The 22,595-nt window shown below is 40.6% G+C and overlaps 1 protein-coding gene across 2 annotated transcripts in view; it reads right to left on the bottom strand.

Moving 5' to 3' along the window:
- Positions 1 to 22,595, bottom strand: part of KNTC1 (kinetochore associated 1) — a 97,963-nt gene that overhangs the window by 61,423 nt on the left and 13,945 nt on the right. For both annotated transcript variants that reach the window (XM_011964509.1, XM_011964510.1), the window contains 15 exons: positions 21,688 to 21,765; positions 20,175 to 20,209; positions 19,523 to 19,633; positions 17,518 to 17,611; positions 17,113 to 17,165; positions 16,179 to 16,294; positions 15,731 to 15,785; positions 13,854 to 13,952; positions 12,322 to 12,365; positions 12,161 to 12,226; positions 11,989 to 12,064; positions 6,469 to 6,594; positions 6,289 to 6,378; positions 1,992 to 2,045; positions 1,303 to 1,364 (listed from right to left, as the gene is read on the bottom strand). In XM_011964509.1, coding sequence (XP_011819899.1) covers positions 1,303 to 1,364; positions 1,992 to 2,045; positions 6,289 to 6,378; positions 6,469 to 6,594; positions 11,989 to 12,064; positions 12,161 to 12,226; positions 12,322 to 12,365; positions 13,854 to 13,952; positions 15,731 to 15,785; positions 16,179 to 16,294; positions 17,113 to 17,165; positions 17,518 to 17,611; positions 19,523 to 19,633; positions 20,175 to 20,209; positions 21,688 to 21,765 — 1,159 coding nt within the window. The remainder of the gene's footprint in view (positions 1 to 1,302; positions 1,365 to 1,991; positions 2,046 to 6,288; positions 6,379 to 6,468; positions 6,595 to 11,988; positions 12,065 to 12,160; positions 12,227 to 12,321; positions 12,366 to 13,853; positions 13,953 to 15,730; positions 15,786 to 16,178; positions 16,295 to 17,112; positions 17,166 to 17,517; positions 17,612 to 19,522; positions 19,634 to 20,174; positions 20,210 to 21,687; positions 21,766 to 22,595) is intronic.

Genomic DNA, 22,595 nt, shown 5'->3' with positions numbered 1-22,595 from the left:
AAAAAAAAAAAAAAAAAAAAAAAACATTGAACCATAATGTTTTTCCAAATGATGTATTTTCGCCTTTAAATAGAAAAGAAAGAGGTAAGGCCACACTGTCCTTTGCAAATACCAGCTGTTTTTTCTTCCTTTCAAACCCTGTTTATAGGGTGAAGCCTATCTCCTGTTGAAGTCTTTGCCTCCTGCTGAAGCTGAGAAAACTGCGGAAAGAGTCATCATATGGGCAGGACTGGCCTCACAAGAAGAGACAGATCATTCTAAAGAGGTGACATTTTCAGTAAGTAAAACACAAGTAAATCCAATTTTTATGGCTATTAATCAATAGGATAGAAAAGACAGACTTACATATATGAAGATCTGCCATTCTCACTGCTAAGGTGGCCTAATGAACACAATTCATGGGTGAATTTACTATTAGGAAAAAAAAAAAATTGTGGCTGCCTTGGAGTGGCTGCTTGAGCCCACAGAGAATGACCTGGGAGCTGCGGGTTAGCGGGTATCTTGGAGTACCTGTTGTACATGAAAGGTTTCCATAATGCCTTGCAATATAAACAATGTTTTGTGTCATACAGGACATAATTATTACTGCTAAATAGTAATGTCAGCTACAGAACCAATATAAATCTATATAACCTTAGAACATTGAAACTTAGAAATGGTTTTAAGAGAGTTTACTTCTTTGCAGACAAGGAACCAAATTTATCCAGGATAGTTCGATTTTTACTGAGCCTAAGAAGTTGAGGCTGCAGTGAGCTATGATCACACCACCACACTTGAACCTGGGTGACAGAGTGAGACCCTGTCTCAAAAAAGAAGAAATGACAACAAGGATGTTCAGCCAGTTTTTGTTGCTAAAAAGATAACATTTTCTATCACTCAACAGCCCCCATAGAAACACAAATTCAGCAAGAGGAATGCTATACCTGTTATGACATTCCAAATTTCTATGTAACTTATTCTTTAAAAAAAAAAAAAAAGTTTTTTTTTTTTTGAGACCGAGTCTTGCTCTGTCCCCCAGGCTGGAGTGCAGTGGCACGATCTTGGCTCACTGCAACCTCCACCTTCCGGGTTCAAGCGACTCTCCTGTCTCAGCCTCTCTAGTAGCTGAGATTACAGATGAACACCACCATGCCCGGCTAACTTTTGTATTTTTAGTAGAGATGAGGTTTTGCCGTGTTGGTCAGGCTGGTCTCGAACTCCTGACCTTGGGTGATCCACCTGCCTCGGCCTCCCAAAGTGCTGGGATTACAGGCATGAGACACCATGCCTGGCCAAAAAAATTTTAACAGAAAATGTACACACCTGAATTTTTCTGGTCCAAATGCTCCATAAAAAGTAGTCAATTTTGCATGAGCTCTTAGAACCTGAAGAAGAAATAATTTAATAATCTGAATTTATATGCAACAATATTGAAATTAAAAAACATTAACAATTAATCATTACATGTCTATACACATTCACATTTATCTCGTATCACAAGTCAATTCCCATAGGACTGCCTTTATTTCACACACAAACACACACACACACACATACAAAACATGGGATAAGAAAAACATTTCCAATTACATCCAATTATAAAGGCACATATACAATAATTGTAGGAACACTTTAAAAATCCATTTTCTCACTGATTTCTAAGTTCTTATGGTAAAATGCAGGTAGATTACAATACTTACTTTGAACTAAGAATTTAAATATTTATATGCTCACATGCACACACACATGTATTTTGGCACCATCATAATCATCATCACAGCTTATCTTCATTTGAATATTTAGCAGGTACCAGGTACTATGCACAATAGTTTACAGGAATTTTGATCTCAAAATGACTTTATAAAGTAAGTACCTATTAATATTACCATTTTGCAGTTAAGAACACTAAGGTATTGAAATAACTTGCTCTTGATAAAATATGGGTTTATTTTGAATGGAAAACATAAAGGTATATTCACCCACATATTAACCTAGAAATCTAATGTAATTACCTCTTGCAAGCCATGGGAATAAATGAGAGCAGTTTTATCCTCTTTCTTCAAAAGCTAAGTAAGAATAATAAGAAATACCGTTAGAAGAATATCTACTATTTGGCTAGTTCCTAAAGGATGGATTTTCTGTGAAATAACAAAATATTTAAAAAAATAAATTGCATTTAAGTGTGAAATGAATAGTAAACTATAAAGAACTGACATGTTTTTAAAAATAATGCATTTGGCCGGAGGCAGTGGCTCACACCTGTAATCCCAGCACTTTGGAACGCTGAGGTGGGCAGACTGCTTGAGCTCAGGAGTTTGGGACGACCCTGGGCAACATGGTGAAACCCCGTTTCTACTAAAATACAAAAAATTAGCGAGGCATCGTTGAGCACACCTGTAGTCCCAGCTACTAAGGAGGCTGAGGCACAAGAATCCCTTGAGCCCAGGAGGCTGAGGTTGCTGTGAGTCGAGATCGTACCACTGCACTCCAGTTTGGGGTACAGAATGAGACTCTGTTTCAAAAAAATAATAATAAAAATAAATAAATAAATAAATAAATAAATAAATAAATAAATAGCAACAATACTCGTAGGTCATTGCAAAAATGGCATTATTTGCAACTGCAAAAATTGCATGTTAAAAAAGGTCTATAACAGAAAAAGAATCCCTTCTTATTATTATTATTAATTTTTTTTTTTGAGACAGGGTCTTGCTCTGTCACCCAGGTTGGAGTGCAGTGGCACAATCTCTGCTCACTGCAACCTCCACCTCCTGGGTTCAAGCAATTCTCCTGCCTTAGCCTTCCAAGTAGCTGGGATTACAACCATGCACTACCAGGTCCGGCTAATTTTTCTTTTGTATTTTTAGTAGAGATGGGGTTTCATCATACTGGCCAGGCTGCTCTTGAACTCCTGACCTCAAGTGATCCGCTCGCGTGGGCCTCCCAAAGTGCTGGGATTATAGGCATGAGCCACTGCACCCAGCCAAGAATCCATTTTTTAAAAAATTATTTCTTTGGCATAGACTAATATATACAAACAGTATCAAAGCATACCCTCCCACCTTACATACATTAGTACAGGGATTACAGCCACTGCGCTGGCCCCAATCCCAACACTTTGAGAGTCTGAGGCAGGAGGATTGCTTGAACCAAGGAGTTTGAGTCTGCAATGCATTACAATTGCACTCCAGCCTGGGTGAAAGCAAGACCTTGTCTCAAAAACAAAGTGTTAGCAAAGATGTGGAGAAATTGGAACACTTATGCACTGTTGCTGGAAATGTGAAACGGCACAGTCACCATGGAAAATACAGTAGTTCCTTAAAAAATTAAAGAGAATTAGGGCCCAGTGTGGTGACTCACGCCTGTAATCCCAGCATTTTGGGAGGCTGAGGCAGGCGGATCACTTGAGGTCAGGAGTTCAAGACTAGCCTGGCCAACATGGTAAAACCCCATCTCTACTAAAAATACAAAAATTAGCTGGGTGTGGAGGCACATGTCTGTAATCTCAGCTACCTGGGAGGCTGAAGTGAGATAATCACTTGAGCTCGGGGGGCAGGCAGAGGTTGCACTGAGCCAAGATCACGCCATTGCACTCTAGCCTGGGAGACAGAGTGAGACTCTGTCTCAAAAAAAGAGAATTAGCATATGACCCAACATTTACACTTCTGGGTATATGCTCAAAAGAACTGAAAGAGGGACTCAAATAGACATCTGTACAGCCATATTCATAGCAGCATTATTCACAGCAGCAAAAATGTGGAAATAACTAAAGAAGTCAGGGTTAGGGTCAGAGTCAGGGACCATGGATAAACAAACAAGAAATAAAGTCTATCATTTGCAACAACATGAATGAACCTGGAAGAGATTACGGTAAGTGAAATAAGCCAGTCACAAAAGACAAGTACTGTATGATTCCATTTAATATAAGGTACTTAGCAGTCAAAATTATATACATAGACAGCAGATGGTTTGCCAGGGGCTGGGGAGACAGAGAAATGGGAAGTCAGTGTTTAATGGGCAGAGTTTCAGTTTCATAACATTGAAATGAGTTGGGGAGATGGATGATGGCTGCATGTGATTATGAATGTATTTAATACCACTAAATTTAAAAATGCTCAAGATAGGCCGGGTGCAGTGGCTCATGCCTATAATTGCGGCACTTTGGGAGGCCAAAACAGGCAGATCATTTGAGGTCAGGAGCTCAAGACCAGACTGACCAACATGGTGAAACTCCGTCTCTACTAAAATACAAAAATTAGCCAGGTGTGGTGGCGGACACCTGTAATCTCAGCTACTTGGAAGGCTGAGGCAGCAGAATCACTTGAACCCAGGAGGTGGAGGTTGCAGTGAGCCGAGATCGTACCACTGCACTCCAGCCTGGGCGACAGTGCTAGACTCCCTCTCAAAAATAAAACAAAATACATTTTTTTAAAAAAAGGTTAAGATGGTAAATTTCATGTTATGTATTTTTTTAACAAAATAAAAACAAAATTGGGGGAAAAAAGTATAAACAACCCAAATGTCCATCAACTGGTAAACAGAGAAACAAAATGTGGTATATCCATAAAATAGAATATTATTTGGCAATAAAAAGAAATATAGCACTGACGTGGTACAGCATGGATGAACCCTGAAAATATTTATTTTTATTTTTATTTTTTGGGGGGACAGAGCCTTGCTCTGTCACCAGGCTAGAAGCACGATCTCGGCTCAAAGCAACCTCTGCCTCCTGGGTTGAAGCGATTCCCTTCCCTCGGTCTCCTGGGACTACAGGCATGCGCCACCACGCCCAGATAATTTTTTGTATTTTTTGTATTTTAGTAGAGACTGGGTTTCACCATGTTGGTCACGATGGTCTCGATCTCCTGACCTCGTGATCTGTCCACCTCGGCCTCCCAAAGTGCTGGAATTACAGGCATGAAACAACGCGTCCAGCCCAAACCCTGAAAATATTATGCTAAGTGAAAGAAGCCAGACATGAAGGAGACATATATGACTCCATTTATTTGAACCGTTCAGAATAGGCAAATCTAGAGAGACAGGAGGTAAATTAGTGGTTTCCTGAAGCTGGGGGACTGGGGGAAATGGGGAATGACTATTAATGGCATAGAGGTTTGATTTTGTTTTGTTTTTTGATAGAGTCTCACTCTGTCGCCCAGGCTACAGTGGCACAGTTTTGGCTCACCGCAACCTCTGCCTCCCAGGTTCAAGCGATTCTCCTGCCTCAGCCTGCCAAGCAGCTGGAACTACAGGACTGTACCACCAGACCCAACTCATTTTTATATTTTCAGTAGAGATGAGGTTTCCCCATGTTGGCCAGGCTGGTCTTGAACTCCTGACCTCAAGTGACCCACTCACCTCTGCCTCCCTAAGTACTGGGATTACAGGCATAAGCCACCTCACCCAGACATTTACAAATTTTATCTTTTAATTTTTTTTCTTTTTCTGTTGAGACGGAGTCTCTGTCGCCAGGCTGAAGTGCAGTGGCTGATCTCAGCTCACTGCAACCTCTGCCCCCCAGGTTCAAGCAATTCTCCTGCCTCGGCATCCCAAGCCCAAGCGGCTGAGACTACAGGCATGCACCACCACACCCAGCTAATTTTTGTATTTTTAGTAAAGACAACATGAGGTCTCACCATGTTGGCCAGGCTGGTCTTGAACTCCTGACCTCAGGTGATCCACCCAACTTGGCCTCCCAAAGTGCTGGGATTACACGATTGAGCCACCGCACACAGCCTTAATTTTATTTTTTGAGACAAAGTCTCGCTCTGTCACCCAGGCTGGAGAGCAGTGGCGCAAATTCAGCTCACCGCAGCCTCCACCTCCCGGATTCCAGCAATTCTCGTGCCTCAGCCTCCCTAGTAGCTGGAACTACAGGCATGTGCCACCACACCCAACTAATTTTTAAATTTTTAGTAGAGATGGAGTTTCACCATGTTGGCCAGGCTGGTTGTGAGCTCCTGACCTCAGGTGATCCACCCACCTCAGCCTCACAAATTGCTGGGATTAAGGTGTGAGCCACCACATCCGACCCTGAAGATTCTTTTAGGGGAGATTTTAAAGTTCTAAAATTGACATTAATGATGCTTGCACAACTCAAGGAATATATTAAAAACCACTGAACTGTATACTTTAAATGGGTGAATTGTATAGGATGTGAATTTTCTCCATTAAGCTGTTATAAAAACTTTTTTATTAATAATACACACAGAGGATAGGAGAAAAAAATATATTTGAGGCAGGATTATGAGAGATTAAAACAAATTCTCCCCCACCCACAAAAACCAAAATACAAAAAAATGAACCTACCCTGGTTTTGGCATAATTCAGCATCTCTTGAGTCGTTTCATAGGTTATCCACTGAGCCTTCAGGCAGTAATTCACCACAAATTCATCATCCTGTTTCACAAATGCCAGACACAGTAAGGCAACCTAACGTTGATCAACACATCAGTCTAAATACTCTAGTATGTGACAAGAAAAACATACCTGGATTTTATGTAGATTTTCCTTAGCATCATCTACAAGTTGTTGCCATTCAGTCTGTTCACTGGCATCCACAGAACTCAATGCCAGTTTCTCCAATATATGATTTGACTTGACCTTGTAAACAAGCTGTAATATAAATATGCCACATCAAGCAATGTGAACTACAATAATACCTGCGGATGGCTTATTCTCAGAGAAAGCTGAGTGAAATAAACTACTATGAAAAAGGGGAATCCTCATGTGCTCCAGGAATAAGATTTAAAGAAAGTAACATTCGGATATCTGAGAGGTGAACCAGATTATTAGCAAGTATAGGAACCATTTCTGCTGAGTCCTTACAAAACGTGTCAAGCAGTACACTTACTAAGAGCTTTATATGAGCTAAGATATGGAATCTAAATATCCATCAACAGATAAGTGAATAAATAAAATGTGGTATATTTGCACAATAAAATATTGTTCAGTCTAGAAGCTGGGTGTAGTGCCAGCCTGCTCAGGAGGCCGAGGCAGGACAACCACTTGAGCCCGGGAGTTCGAGTCCAGCCTGGGCAACATGGTAAGATCTTATTTAAAAAAAAAAAAGAGGGAAAATCTGTCATTTGCAACAACAACATAGATAAACCTGAAGGACATTACACTAAGTGAGATAAGTCAGACACAATAAAAAAAATACTATATGATCTCACATGTGAAATCTTAAAATAGTAAAACTCATAAAAGTAGAGAGTATAGGCTGGGCATGGCGGCTCACGCCTGCAATCCCAGCACTTTGGGAGGTTGAGGCAAGAGGATTATTTGAGGTTAGGAGTTTGAGACCAGCCTGGCCAATATGGTGAAACCCCGTCTCTACTAAAAATACAAAACTTAGCCGGGCATGGTAGTGGGTGCCTGTAATCCCAGCTACTTGGGAGGCTGAGGTAGAATTACTTGAACCTGAAAGGCGGAGGTTGCAGTGAGCAGAGATCGTGCTACTGCACAACAGAGTAAGACTCCATCTCAAAAAAAAAAAAAAAGGTAGAGAGTAGAATGTTGATAACTAGAGCCCAGGGGAAGGGGCTAGGGGATACAGAGATGTTGTTCCAAGGCTGCAAAGCTTCAGTTAGAAGGAAGAATGAGTTTCACAGGTCTGTGACGACTGTAGTTAGTAATAATGTATATTTTAAAATTGCTGAAAGAGCCAGGTGTGGTGGCTCACACCTGTAATGCTTGCATTTTGGGAGGCCGAGGCAGGTGGATTTCCTGAGCTCAGGAGTTCAAGACCAGCTTGAGCAACATGGCGAAACCCCGTCTCTACTAAAAATACAAAATATTAGCCAGGCATGGTGGTGCGTGTCTGTAATCCCAGCTACTCAGGAGGCCGAGGCACAAGAATCACACGAACCTGGGAGGTGGAGGTTGTAGTGAGCCAAAATCGCACCACTGCACTCCAGTTTGGAAGACAGAGCAAGACTCTGTCTCAAAAAAAATAAAAAAATTTTGCTAAAAGAGTAGGTTTTAAATGTTCTCACCAGAAAAAAAGATAAGTGAGGTGATAGTTATGTTAATTAGCTTGATTTAGTCACTGCACAATGTAAATGTATAAAATCACCATATTGCACATCGAAAGTATATACAATTATTCTTGTTTTTCTTTTTCTTTTTATTTATTTATTTTTTTGAGATGGAGTCTCGCTCTGTTGCCCAGGCTGGAGTGCAGCGGCAGGATCTTGGCTCACTGCAACCTCTGCCTCCCCGGTTCAAGCGATTCTCCTGCCTCAGCCTCCTGAGTAGCTGCAACTACAGGTGCCTGCCACCAGGCCCAGCTAATTTTTTGTATTTTTAGTAGAGACGGAGTTTCATCGTTTTAGCCAGGATGGTCTCGATCTCCCGACCTCGTGATCTGCCTGCCTGGGCCTCCCAAAGTGTTGGGATTATAGGCATGAGCCACCGCGCCCAGCCCTTATTTTTCTTTTTGAGACAGTCTTGCTGTGTCACCCAGGCTGGAGTGCACTAGTGCATTCTTGGCTCACTGCAACCTCTACCTTCTGATTCAAGCGATTCACCTGCCTCAGCCTCCAGAGCAACTGGGACAACAGGCATCCACCACCATGCTCAGCTAATATTTGTATTTTTAGTAGAGACAGGGTTTTGCCATGTGGGCCAGGATGGTCTTAAACTCCTGGCCTCAAGTAATCCACCCACCTTGACCTCCCAAAGTGTGGGATTACAAAGGTGAGCCACTGTACCCGGCCAAGTATATACGATTATTTATCAACTGAAGAAAGAGATTTATATGAATTGTCTTTTTAAATTATCATAACCTAAGAAGTAAGCATTTACATGTCATCATGACACTATAGGGTAAGTACTAATATTCCCATTTTACAAACAAGAAAACTGAGACCCAAGAAAGGTTAAGTAATGTATCTGAAATTATGCAGTCCAAAAATGACACAGCCGATTTCATTTGTCTGTTTAGAGACAAGGTCTCGCTCTGTCACTCAGGCTAAAACGCAGTGGTGTAATCACAGCTCACTGCAGCCTGGAACTCCCGGGCTCAAGCAATTCTCTTGCCTCAGCATCTCAAGTAGCTGGGACTACAGGCGCACACCACCACGCCCACCGAGCTCATGAAGCTGGTTTTTAAAGACAACCAATTTTCTAAGCCTACTAAAAGTTCTTTAAAGGTTAGAGTCAGAAATACTCAAATTTCAGGTTCTGTTTCCAATGGACACAATACGAATTTTGACAGGGACTCTCTGGTTCTGAAAACTATAAATGATAACAAAGAGTAGTTTCATTCATGAATATTCCCCTCATTTCTTTCATGGATTTTCTGTTTGGGTTTGGTTTTTTTGCTCCGTTCTCTCTTTTTAAACATTACTTCTAAAATCTTTCAGATGTTCAAAAAGGTAATAATGTAAATTATAAATACTATAATAATAATGTACTCATCACCTTTAGCTTAAAAATAAAGCAGATGTTACCAATAGTTTCAGATCCCACTGTCGTCTTTCCAAATACATCATCCTCCTTCCCCCAAGCAGAAGTATGTTATTCTTGTATTTAGTACTTATTCCATTAATTACTTTGTCTCTTAACTTGTATGCATTTCTAAACAACACACAGAATTATTCTTGCTAGATATGGTGTCTCGCGCCTGTAATCCCGGCACTTTGGGAGGCCGAGGAGGGAGGATCACTTGAGGTCAGGAGTTCAAGACCAGCCTGGGCAACATAGCAAGACTGTCTCTACAAAATATACATATAAATAAATATAAATTTTTTGGCCAGGCGCAGTGGCTCATGCCTATAATCCCAGCACCTTGGGAGGCTAAGGCAGGTAGATCACTTGCAGTCACGAATTCAAGACCAGCCTGGCCAACATGGTAAAACCCTGTCTCTACAAAAAACACAAATATATATATATAATATATATTTTTAAGGAAGTATTCTGTATGTTTTAAACCATTATATTTTTAAAACAAGCACATGAGTACCAAGCACCCACTTAGTAAATATTAATTCTTTAACCACCTACAATAAGGCTTTCTCTTTTATTACTTCCCCCAAAACTGACTTTTCAAGGATTATCAATGACCTAATTGCTATGTTCTCCAGACATTTTTCAGCTTTTACACTTGATCTTCTCTGTAGTATTTGAAACTGCTGATCACTCCCCAGTACGTTTAAAACTTACTGCTTCCTTGGCTTCCATAATCATACATTCTTATAGTTTTCCTCCCTTATTTCTTCCCAAATATGTGTACAGCCCTTCCTCCTCTATCCCTCATATGCTATTGCCCCACATCACATCCTCAGATGTATTTTCACTCTCTGCATTACACTGGTGTCTCTTACCTTTAGAGGTAGCGTAGGTCACTCCTCAACTTCCCACCAGACATCCTTATTTCACCAGAACCTTCACATCTGCTTTTTTTTTTTTTTTTTTTTAATTTAGAGATAGGAGGCTCACTATGATGCCTAGGCTGGGGTGCAGTGGCTATTAACAGGCCAATCTTACTGCATTATAGCCTGAAACACCTGGGCTCAAGCAATCCTCCTGCCTCAGCCTCCTGAGTAGCTAGAACTACAAGCATGCACCACTGTGCTCAGCTCACACCCAATTTTCATAAAGCAGAACTTTTCATCTTTTACCCCTAACCTGCTCTTCCACACATACTCCTCATTTCAGGTCATGCCATCGTCACTCAATGTGTATGCTGAGCCAGAGTCCAGCAAGTCAACCTCAAGTCCCCTGCCCTTCCTTCCATGTGATTACTAAGTCCTGCTGATTCTACCCACCATATTCCCTCTCTCTTTTTTTTTTTTTCTGAGACAGAGTCTTGCTGTGTTGCCCAGGATAGAGTGCAGTGGTGTGATCTCGGCTCACTGTAACCTCCACCTCCCCGTTTCAAGCGATTCTCCTGCCTCAGCCTCCCGAGTAGCTGGGACTACAGGCATGTGCCATTACACCTGGCTAATTTTTGTATTGCCAGTGTAGTATTTTTAGGTTTCGCCATATTGCCCAGGCTGGTCTTAAACGCCTGATCCCAGGTTATCTGCCCGCCTCAGCCTCCCAAAGTGCTGGAATTAAAGGAGTGAGCCGCCACACCCCGCCTATATTCTTCTCTTATCAGCCTTCTCTCTCACCTATATCTGTACTTCGTTGCCCTGGTTCAGGGCAATGAACCTTGTCTCGACAAAAAATTTAAAAATTAGTTGGTCATGGTGGTATGTACCTATAGTCCCAGCTGCTTGGGAGGCTGAGGCAGGAGAATCACTTGAGCCCGGAAGGTCAAGGCTGCGGTAAGCTATGATCGCCCCACTGTACTCCAGCCTGGGTGACAGAGGTTCCTACTTCTGCATCATCATCTTCTTCTTCTCTGCTGCCCATATAACCTACATTCTAGTCCCACCTAATCAGTAGGAGTTCCTGAAGCATCACAAGTCCCCCTCATTCTATCCACGCTGACCTTGTACCCAGAATCCCTTCCCCTCCCTGGTCTGTCTGGAACACCTTTAAGACCTGACCTGAGGCCAGGCCCAGTGGCTCACGCCTGTAATCCCAGCACTCTGGGAGACCAAGGCAGGCAGATCACGAGGTTAGAAGTTCAAGGCCAGCCTGGCCAACATGGTGAAACCCCATCTTTACTAAAAATACAAAAATTAACCGGGCATGGTGGTGCATGCCTGTAATCCCAGCTACTCGGGAGGCTGAGGCAGGAGAATCGCTTGAACCCAGGAGGCAGAGGTTGCAGTGAGCTGAGACTGCACCACTGCACTCCAGTCTAGGCAGTAGAGCAAGACTCTATTTCAAAAAAAAAAAAAAAGACCTGGCCTGAAAACGATCTCCTCAGTAACATCTTTCTGCCCCACTATGGGTCACTCTTTCCTCTGAATTTCTAATCAACTTCAGTCATATCTTTATTACAGCCTTAATCACACTAAATTCCAATTATGTATTACATGTCTGTCCCCTCAGCCTCCAGCACATGACAAAATGCTTGTTTGGTGAACAAATGAATACATGAATGATTACCTCAACATCCAGTCCAAACTGAATGGCAAAACTCTCAGCTTCAGCAAATCTGTGTTTGTGAAGTAACCGACTCAATCTGATAAGATGGAAAAGAAATTTTGTTAAATGCTTATTAGTCAGGTAATTTAAGTTATTCACTAAAGGGTAAAGCTTAAAAAAAATGAGAAGTTACCTGTTTTCTGGTAAAGCTTCTGTAAGACATCTGAGTACTAACACAGAGACTGAGTCTTCAGACAATCTGGAAAAAAATTTCACTATAAATGCACTTGTCTTTTAACATTAATATATAAAATTTAATGTAACTATGACTTAACATGCTAAAACATGACCTACTTTGGATCATTTTTGCAAACTCCTTCTAAAAGGTATATGGTATCCTACAATAACAATAAAAACATGATTAAAATTCCAATATAAGAACAATGCATTTTATAATTACTAGAGTAACTACTGATAATTCAGGCACGAATTATCCATTAAGGGATTTTAAAACAACTGGGTATCCCATAAATATATATACCTACTATGTAGCTACAAAAATTTAAGGAAAAAAAAACAAACACTGGGAAAAAAATGGCTAGGAAAGATAAATCCCATAGACTCAAAATAATATCACACAGGTTACTTACTATTAAGGGAAAAACACTTTACAAATGGAGAAATCTGACAGAACTGCCTTAACCAAATGATCACATTTAAAATCACCCATAACAGGACAAATGGATACCCTGAGCCCCTTAATGTGATGTGGTTAGAAAATAGTGTTACCTGCGCAGTATTCGTGCCAACAAAGCTTAACATGAATCTAATCATGATGAAACAATCAAATCCAAATAGAGAAACATTCTGCAAAACCACAGGGTTGGGACTCTTCAAAAATGTCAATGTCTTAAAAGGCAAAAAATGGACCGGATGCAACGGCTCACATGTGTAATCCCAGCACTTTGGGGAGCTGAGTCAAGAAGCTCACTTGAGCTCAGGAGCTTGAGTCTAACCCAGGAAACATAGTGAGACCCCCTCTCTACAAAAAATATACAAATTAGCCAGGTGGTGGTGCACACCTGTAGTCCCAGCTACTCAGGAGGCTGAGGCAGGAGGATCACTTGAGCACAGGAGTTGGCAGCTGTAGTGAGCTATGATCGAGCAACTGTACTACAACTTGGGCAACAGAGCAAGACCCTGTCTCAACAACAACAGAAACACATAGAGAACTAAATTTGATGAGTGATCCTTGATTAGATCATGAATAAGGAAAAACAAAATAGCTTTAAAGTAATTGGCCCAACTGGTAAAATTTGAACCTAGAAGAGTTTATAATAAATAGTAATGTATTTATGTTACATTTTCTGAGTGTGATAATTGCATTGTAGAAGAAGTCCCTTATTTTTAGAAGATACCTGCTGAAGATTTAGGCATGACAGGTCATGATGTCTACAAGTAACTTCCAAAGTTTGGAAAACTATAGTGTGTATGTAAAAAGAAATTAAACAAACGTGGTAAAATATTTTTTAAAATATGTAAATTAGTTATATAAATATGAAAATTAGTTACATAAATATGTAACAGCAAGTCTCCATCTCCCGTTATCATCTATACCTCCTATAGCGACACAAGAAAGAAGAATAAGCAGATGACTGATTTTTTTTTCTCTCTTTTTTAATATGATGACTAACCTTAGACTATCAAGTAAGTATATTCGAGGATCTCTATTAATAAATATAGTTATAAACTTGAAATTTATCCAGGTTTCCACTAGGTTCCACTAATGCTTAGCTTAATTATTAAGGCCTTTAATGATCCCTGATTAGATACTGGATAAAGAAAAAAGTAGTTAAAAGAATAGTTTAAAATGCAAATAAACTTACTGTGCTAATTCCTGTTTGGACCAGAGAAGAAACACTAGATACTTCCAAAGAATATAGTATTTCCATTGTAGGTAATGAATAAACCATGAGGTTTTTCATCTAAGAAAAACAGCAGAGCAATTAATTTAGCAGATCAATTTAAACCTGCAAGCACAAAACAGCACTTCACAACTAAGAGCAGATTAAAACACATGGGAGCGGCTGGGCGTGGTGGCTCATGCCTACAATCCCAGCACTTTGGGAGGCCGAGGCAGGCGGATTGCCGGAGCTCTGGAGTTTGAGACCAGCCTGGGCAACACGGTGAAACCCCATCTCTACTAAAATACAAAACATTAGCCGGGTGTGGCAGCGTGCCTCTGTAATCACAGCTACCGGGGAGGCTGAGGCAGGAGAATCTCTGGAACCCAGGAGGCGGAGGTTGTAATAAGCCAAGATTACACCACTGTACTCCAGCCTGGGCGACAGAGTGAGACTCCATCTCAAAAAAAAAAAAAAAAAAACACATGGGAGCACTTTGGGAGGCTGAGGCAGGCAGATCACTTGAGGTCAGGAGTTGGAGACCAGCCTAGCCAACATGGTGAAACCCCATCTCTACCAAAAAATACCAGAAAATTTAGCTGGAACGTAGTGGTGCACGTCTGTAATCCCAGCTACTTGGGAGGCTGAGGCAGGAGAATTGCTTGAACCCGGGAGGAAGACGTTGCGGTAAGCCGAGATTGCACCACTGCATTCCAGCCTGAGTGAAAGAGTGAGACTGTCTCTAAATAAATAAAAAAATAAATAAAACACACAGTACAAAGCTAAATGCAAAAAATAAGCATTTATAAGTAAGCCTGTTACTGTATGACTTATTTTATTTTACTTTTTTTTGAGATGGAGTTTCGCTCTTGTTGCCCAGGCTGGAGTACAATGGCTCGCTCTCGGCTTACTGCAACCTCTGCCTCCAGGGTTCCAGTGATTCTCCCGTCCCAGCCTCTTGAGTAACTGGAATTATAGGTGCACGCCACCACACCCGGCTAATTTTTTATATTTTTAGTAGAGACTGGGTTTCACCATGTTGTCCAGGCTGGTCTCAAACTCCTGACCTCAAGTGATCCACCCACCTTGGCCTCCCAAAGTGCCGGGATTACAGGTGTGAGCCACCACACCCAGCTTGTTACTGTATGATTTAAATGTCACATATGAAATAATGTTCTACCCCATATTCCAAATATGTTGAATGAAAATCCATACATATACCTGAAGTCCATTCTACAGTTTGTATTTAAGGTGAATATAATTCCTCAGTGCCAGAACTATGTAAGAGTCACTCTAATAAACACTTTCTTGGGCCAGGCGCAGTGGCTCACACCTGTAATCCCAGCACTTTGGGAGGCTGAGGTGGGCAAATCACGAGGTCAGGAGACTGAGACAAGCCTGGTCAAAATGGCGAAACCCTGCCTCTACTAAAAATACAAAAATTAGCTGGGCGTGGTGGCAGGCGCCTGTAATCCCAGCTACTTGGGAGGCTGAAGCAGGAGAATTGTTTGAACCCAGGGGGCGAGGGGTTGCAGTGAGCCGAGATTATGCCATAGCACTGCAGCCAGGGGGACAGTGCGAGACCCCATCTCAAAAAAATAATAATAATAAAATAAAATAAACACTTTGCTATGGGCATTTTTGGTTCCTGAAGTGCTCCATTTAAAATATGGAGACAAGATTTATAGCTTTTTACTTTAAATGGGGAAAAAAAAGAGTTCTGCAGGATTATTTCTGATTGTTAGGTTTCGTGTGAACTAAGAGCTAATATGCTGTATTATTTAACATCTACTTTTGTATTCGCTAATGCTTTTTCTGACACATAATATAGACAAGCATGAAATAAAATTTTCCAATACCTTCTTATTAGCTGTAGCTGTCAGAGCTATTAATTTGAGATTTGTAATTCCTTGCCTAAAAGAGAAAAGAAGCTTTAAATAATTCAAGTAAGCTTTTACACAATAAAAACATACATTATCTATCAATTTAAAAAAGTACGCTTTGCCAATTACAAGATATAAACTAAGTTAAAGTAACACTCTTCCGTAAAAAATAAAATGTAATAGACACTGTATTCCATTTCTGCACGTTTATGCTCAGACTGACACAGTTTCTAACACAATCACTTGAAGGTTCCTATTGCCTGTTCCCAGTGAATTTTGCAAACAACAAATTGGTCTTTACTCTGTCAGACTGTTTCACAATGTTGCTTAGAACGTAAAACATAATAAATGATCTGAACAAAACCAGACAAGAAACCTGGTGCTAATAGAAGGGAAATGACTACTAGCCATAGCCATAACATACCATGTAACTGACGAAGGAGAATCTGCTTCTGTAGTAAGAAGAAACTCTTCTACGTTAAGAGAGGGCCAGTTCCATACAGGAGTTAAAGTGTAAATATCCCATAAACTCAGCACGTTCTGCAATAGAGACATTTCATTTACATGTCTTTTGTTTTGAGACAGAGTTTCGCTCTTGTCGCCCAGGCTGGAGCAGAATGGTGTGATCTCGGCTCACTGCAACCTCCGCCTCCTGGGTTCAAGTGATTCTCCTGCCTCAGCCTTCCGAGTAGCTGGGATTACTGGCGCCCACCACCAAGCCCGGCTAATTTTTTGTATTTTTAGTAGAGACGGGGTTTCACCATGCTGGCCAGGCTGGTCTCGAACTCCGGACCTCAGGTGATCTACCCACCTCGGCCTCCCAAAGTGCTGGGATTACAGGCGTGAGCCACCGTGCCTAACCTACATGTCTTAATGATTACAAATTTACATCTCAGGCCAGACGCAATGGCTCACGTCTGTAATCCCAGCACTTTGGGAGGCCGAGGTGGGTGCATCACCTGAGGTCAGGAATTCGAAACCAGCCTGGCCAGCATGGTGAAACCCCGTCTCTACTAAAAATACAAAAAAATAGCCAGGCGTGGTGGTGGGAGCCTGTAATCCCAGATACTCGGGAGGCTGAGGCAGGAGAATTGTTTGAACCCAGGAGGCGGAGGTGGCAGTGAGCCAAGATCGCACCATTGTGCTGCAGCCTGGGCGACAAGAGCGAAACTCTGTTTCAAAAAAAAAAAATCTACATTTCAGGATCAACTTTTTTTGGTACATATACTGAAATAAACCACAGTACACAAGATAGTAATCCACCCTAGCTAAAACCCTTGTCTTTGTAAATCTGACAACATTTTTGTTGTAAAACATGATATCAAGTAAAAACATTGAAGGAGAAACAAGAAACATACATCAGTATCAAGAACAAAAAGTAGATTGTCTATTAGCTGGAACTTCTTTGCACCTACAAAAGAGAAAATAAGATGTCTAAGGATTTTATTTCAATATTTCATATATCTAAATAGTAAATTAACATATTCACAGAAAGGCAGAACTATATAACTACTAGGTCCTATTTTCTTTTATTTCTGCCTCTATTTCTGTTAGGTGATTACTAAAATGTAACACCTCCCAAAATGAAGACTAACAGCTGTAACATGTCAAGAACTGTCCTGTATGTGAACAACCATCAAACTATTCTGGCTTGTTTCAAAGAGTGGTAGGGTAAAATGACCCATATGTCAGCCTAAGTACACTGACATAAAAATTAAAACTCACCAATAATTGTCTAAAATAGTGTCATTAACTTATTTTACCTTTAATAATCTCTGCATCAATAAGGTTCTTAACTGTCATTCCTTTCTTGGAAAAATCTGGTTCCCATTTTGAGAATGCACAATTGCCAGTTCCCTGGAAAAACGAACACAGCACATCAACTGCAAATTTCATTCTTAGACCTGAGCCTTTCTCAAAGTAGAAACATGTAAGTTTTACAGGTTATTAACTTTAAAATATATTTATATATTCTAACTAGGTTTCATCTTTCAATTCCTCTCTTGATTTCAGAAGAGGATGAAAAAAACAGTGTACTATTGGAATTCATGGTTATTACAACTTTTTTTTTTTTTTTTTTTTTTTACTAATTTGAGACAGGGTCTCACTCCATTGCCCAGGCTGCAGGGCAGTGATCACAGCTCACTGCAGCCTCAAACTCCTGGACTCAAGCGATCCTCCCACCTCAGCCTCCCCAGTAGCTGGGACTACAGGTGAGCATCACCACACCTGGCTAATTTACTATTTGTTGTAGAGACAGGGTCTCCCTATGTTGCTGAGACTGGTCTCAACCTCCTGGGCTCAAGCAATCCTCCCACCTCAGCCTCTCAAAGTGCTGGGATTATAGGCATGAGCCACTATGCCAGCCTTCACACAAATATTTAATGAGCATATTTAGGCAACTAGCACTAAAGACACGCACTGAACTTTTAAGACCTCTTCCAGGATTATGATTAAAATATAGTCTTTGATAAGTATTTTCATTAAAATACCACAAATAATTGGAAAAAATTTTATAAATATTAATTTTAAATTATTTGAAACCCTGGTGAAATGTTAAATTAGATATGCACAATATGGAAATATGACTGCTTCTTTTCTCTCTTTTTTGTTTCTTCTTTTTTTAGAGACGGGATCTCACTGTGTTGCCAGGCTACAGTGAAGTGGCGTGATCATAGGTGCGATCAGAGCTACTGCAGCCTCATACTCCTGGGCTCAAGCAATTCTTCTGCCTCAGCTTCCCAAGTAGCTGGGACCATAGGTGCATGCCATGGCACGCAGCTGACTACTACTTAATATATAAATTTGGCAAGTAAAAATGTTGTAAATGTTGTAATTATATTGAGTTTTTGCCTAATCTTTGAATATAACATTAGGTGTTTTCCTCCAAAATTCAAAGAAATTATGATCACAGTTATTGGAAGTGGCATACCAATAACGAAACGTTACTTTTTACGTGTAACATGAGATATAAGACATTATACACAAGGTATACATGCCAATGGTTGTGAATGAATTGTGCTTTTCTATGTGCATGCTTGTCCACGTTCCCATTTCACTAATAACAAAACTTGCAAGTAGCCTAGCTAACCAAGACTAAGAATAACGTAGAATCACTTAGGAGGCAGAGATTACATCAAAGACACTTTACTCTTTTAGGACCATTCTCTAACACTAAGGTTCTTAACCTGACTTGAATTTCAAGATTCAAGGGATCTGTGAAGCTAGATGGGTAAAAAATTTACATCTTTATTTTCTCTAATCTCCATCTGAAACAGAATTTCTTTCACTTACGAATGTAGGCCACGAAAACTCCAAAAAACAAAAAGCAGTAGAATCAGCAGTCCCTGTGAGTATGTCACCAGTAGTAATTACACTTCCTATTAGAAAAAGTATGATAACCATAATTTTGAAGTAGTGGTGTGTAAATATTTATTTCAAGATAGCTGCAATAATGTGCTGTTTTTCCATCAGTGACAAAGTCACAGGTACTATAACAATGGAATTTTTGGTTTTGTTTTCTGTCATTTTTGTCTGCTCTCATAATTGAAAAAAAATGCTATACTTCAGGTAAAGATTAGGTAAAGATGCAATATTTTTTCCAAGACAGAAATTTATTTATTGAGTTATTTTTAATTACCTTAATATTATAATTTCCTTGTTTCGGTTATATGTTACACATTATTTTGCAATTTAACCAAAACAATAACATTTTCGTGAGAAAACGCTTCAGGCAACAAAAAAACAAAACTTTATAAAAACAATTACCCCAATTATCACAGGAACTTCACTTGCTAAATCTCCAGCCACAAGACCGAGACAACCAAGAGTATGATAATTTTCAGTAGAAATAAAACTGGACTTGATTTGTCCTTGTAACTGCAAAATTAAAAACAACAAGAATGTCATATATATAATACATATTTATGCTCCACAAAATCACTAAAATCAGTTTATATCAATCAGTTATAAATCTTTTTTTTTTTTGTGACAGAGTTTTGCTGTTATTGCCCAGGCTGGAGTGCAATGGCACAATCTCGGCTTACCGCAACCTCTGCCTCCCAGGTTCAAGCAATTCCCTGCCTCAGCCTCCCGAGTAGCTGGGAGTACAGGCATGCGTCACCACCCCATGGCTAATTTTATGTTTTTTAGTAGAGATGGGGTTTCTCCATGTTGGTCAGACTGGTCTCAAACTCCCGACCTCAGGTGATCCGCCCCCTCGGCCTCCCAAAGTGCTGGGATGACAGGCGTGAGCCACTGCGCCCGGCCTAAATGTATTTTTAAGTAGAAATGTTATTAAAATGTTATATCATAATAATTTCTAAAATATCAAGAAGTAGACCAATTATATACAGAAACAGTACTACATTTACATTAAATGTAATTTTTTTAAGAGGACACTATGGATTTATTTTCTTACCTTTTTTGCTGTACTGAAGTCTACATTCTCAATTGCTGCATTAAAAAAGAAAGCAGGCTAAATGTATAATATTAATCTATAAAACAATACAAGTCACCTCTTTTGTGTCAAGGTGAAATTAAATACAATCGAGTTCAAAGAACACTGGTGAGAATCAAGTTTTGCCCCTGACCAAAATACGCAAACTGTGACATGTTAGATTCAGGGGACCAGCCAGTACCTCTCCATACTTACCCTTACCACCTCTCTTCCTACTAAGGGGATCTTCTCCCTACTCCAACGCTCCTGTACTTCTCACTGTTTGGAATAACTCTTACTTTTCTAGCTCCATCATTAAGCTATGGAAAACAAATCTTCAATCTTGTCATATACCCAAGACCTAGCACAGGCCTGGCAAGTCAATATTTTTAAAATGTCACTTAGGCTGGGCGCAGTGACTCATGCCTATAATCCTAGCACTTTGGGAGGCCGAGACTGGCAGATCACTTGACAAGGAGGAGTTGGAGACCAGCCTGGCCAACATGGTGAAACCTCGCCTCTAGTAAAAATACAAAACTTAGCCAGGTGTGGTTGTGCGCACCTGTAATCCCAGTTACTTGGGAGACTGAGGCACAAGAATCACTTGAACCTGGGAAGTGGAGGTTGCAGTGAGCCGATATTGCACCACTGCACTCGAGCCTAGGCAACAGAGCGAGACTCCATCTCAAAAATAAATAAATAAATAAAAATAATAAAATAAAATAAAATATTATATACCTGTTGCAAATCCATTCCTCAAACACTTTCACTTGGCTCAGAGGGATAAATGGTCCAGACTACTAGCTTAAAACATATTTTACATTATTGTTCTGCACTATATATATTTTTCTTTTGAGACAGAGTTTCTCTCTTCCTGCCCAGACTGGAGTGCTACGGCGTGATCTCAGCTCACCATACCTCTGCCTCCTGGGTTCAAGCAATTCTCCTGCCTCAGCCTCCCGAGTAGCTGGGATTACAGGCGCCTGCCACCCTGCCTGGCTAATTTTGTATTTTTAGTAGAGACAGGGTTTCTCCATGTTGGTCAGGCTGGTCTTGCACTCCCAACCTCAGGTGATCTGCCCGCCTTGGCCTCCCAAAATGCTGGGATTATAGGCATGAGCCACTGCGCCCGCCCTGTTCTGCACTATTAACACTACATAGTCATTTCCATTTCCAGGTTCATTCACCACATTAAAAAGCATTTATTATTGTGCTAGCAAATGTCTTGTCTTTCCCAACTAAACTGTTGAAGCTTTTCTCCCCAACTAAGCTCCTTGAAGGCCATACCAAAATTACATTTATTCAAATATTGTTCCAGCTCTAATAGAGGAGAATAAGTGTACTCTGAATACTTAAAAGTATGCTCAATTATAACTAAATACAATTAAGATAAAATAAGCTTAACGAGAGTACTTAAAATTTTACTAATTACTAAATTAATAAAACTAGTAAATATTGCTGCAAATCAATAATAAAAATATAATGTATTACTTACCTTGTTGAATTTTTAAAAGCTGAAGGTTTGTAATACAAAAAAATCCACTGTACGTAAGAAGTAGCATATAATAGGTACCTATTGAAATAAAATCAGAATCAGTTTCTTTTTTTTGAGATGGAGTCTCATTCTGCCGCCAGGCTGGAGTGCAGTGGTGCAATCTCGGCTCACTGCAACCTCTGCCTCTAGGGTGCAAGCGATTCTCCTGCCTCAGCCTCCCGAGTAGCTGGGAGTACAGGCGTGCACCACCACGCCCAGCTAATTTTTGTATTTTTAGTAGAGACAGAGTTTCACCATGTTGGCCAGGATGGTCTCGATCTCTTGACCTTGAGATCCACTTTCCTCAGCCTCCCAAAGTGCTGGGATTACAGGTGAAAGCCACTGCACATGGCCGGGAATCAGTTACTTTAAAAGGCACATGGATATAAAATTTAAACCAGCGTCTGTTTGAATGTGGCTTTTGAACAAAGAGAGAAAGAAAGAGAGAAAGAGGCGGGGCGCAGTGGCTCACGCCTGTAATGCCAACACTTTGGGAGGCCAAGGCAGGTGGATCATGAGGTCAGGAGCTTGAGACCAGCCTGACCAACATGGTGAAACCCCGTCTCTACTAGAAATACAAAAATTAGCTGGGTGTGGGGGTGTGCGCCTGTAGTCCCAGCTACTCAGGAGGCTGAGGCAGGAGAACTGCTTGAACCTGGATGGCGGAGGTTGCAGTGAGCCGAAATTGCACCGCTACATTCCAGCCTGGGCAATAGAGTGGAACTCCATCTCAGAAAAAAAAAAAAAATAGAGAAAGAGGAAGGAAGGAAGAAAGGAAGGAAGGAAGGAAGGAAGGCAGGCAGGCAGGCAGGCAGGCAAGCACGCATGCACGCACGCACAAACGGTATCTGGAACTACCTTAAAAATAT

The sequence above is a fragment of the Mandrillus leucophaeus genome, unplaced genomic scaffold (assembly GCF_000951045.1).
Source record: "Mandrillus leucophaeus isolate KB7577 unplaced genomic scaffold, Mleu.le_1.0 Scaffold7, whole genome shotgun sequence".
NCBI lineage: Eukaryota > Metazoa > Chordata > Mammalia > Primates > Cercopithecidae > Mandrillus > Mandrillus leucophaeus.
The sequence above is the reverse complement of the archived record's forward strand: the minus strand, read 5'-3'. Positions and strand labels throughout refer to the sequence as shown.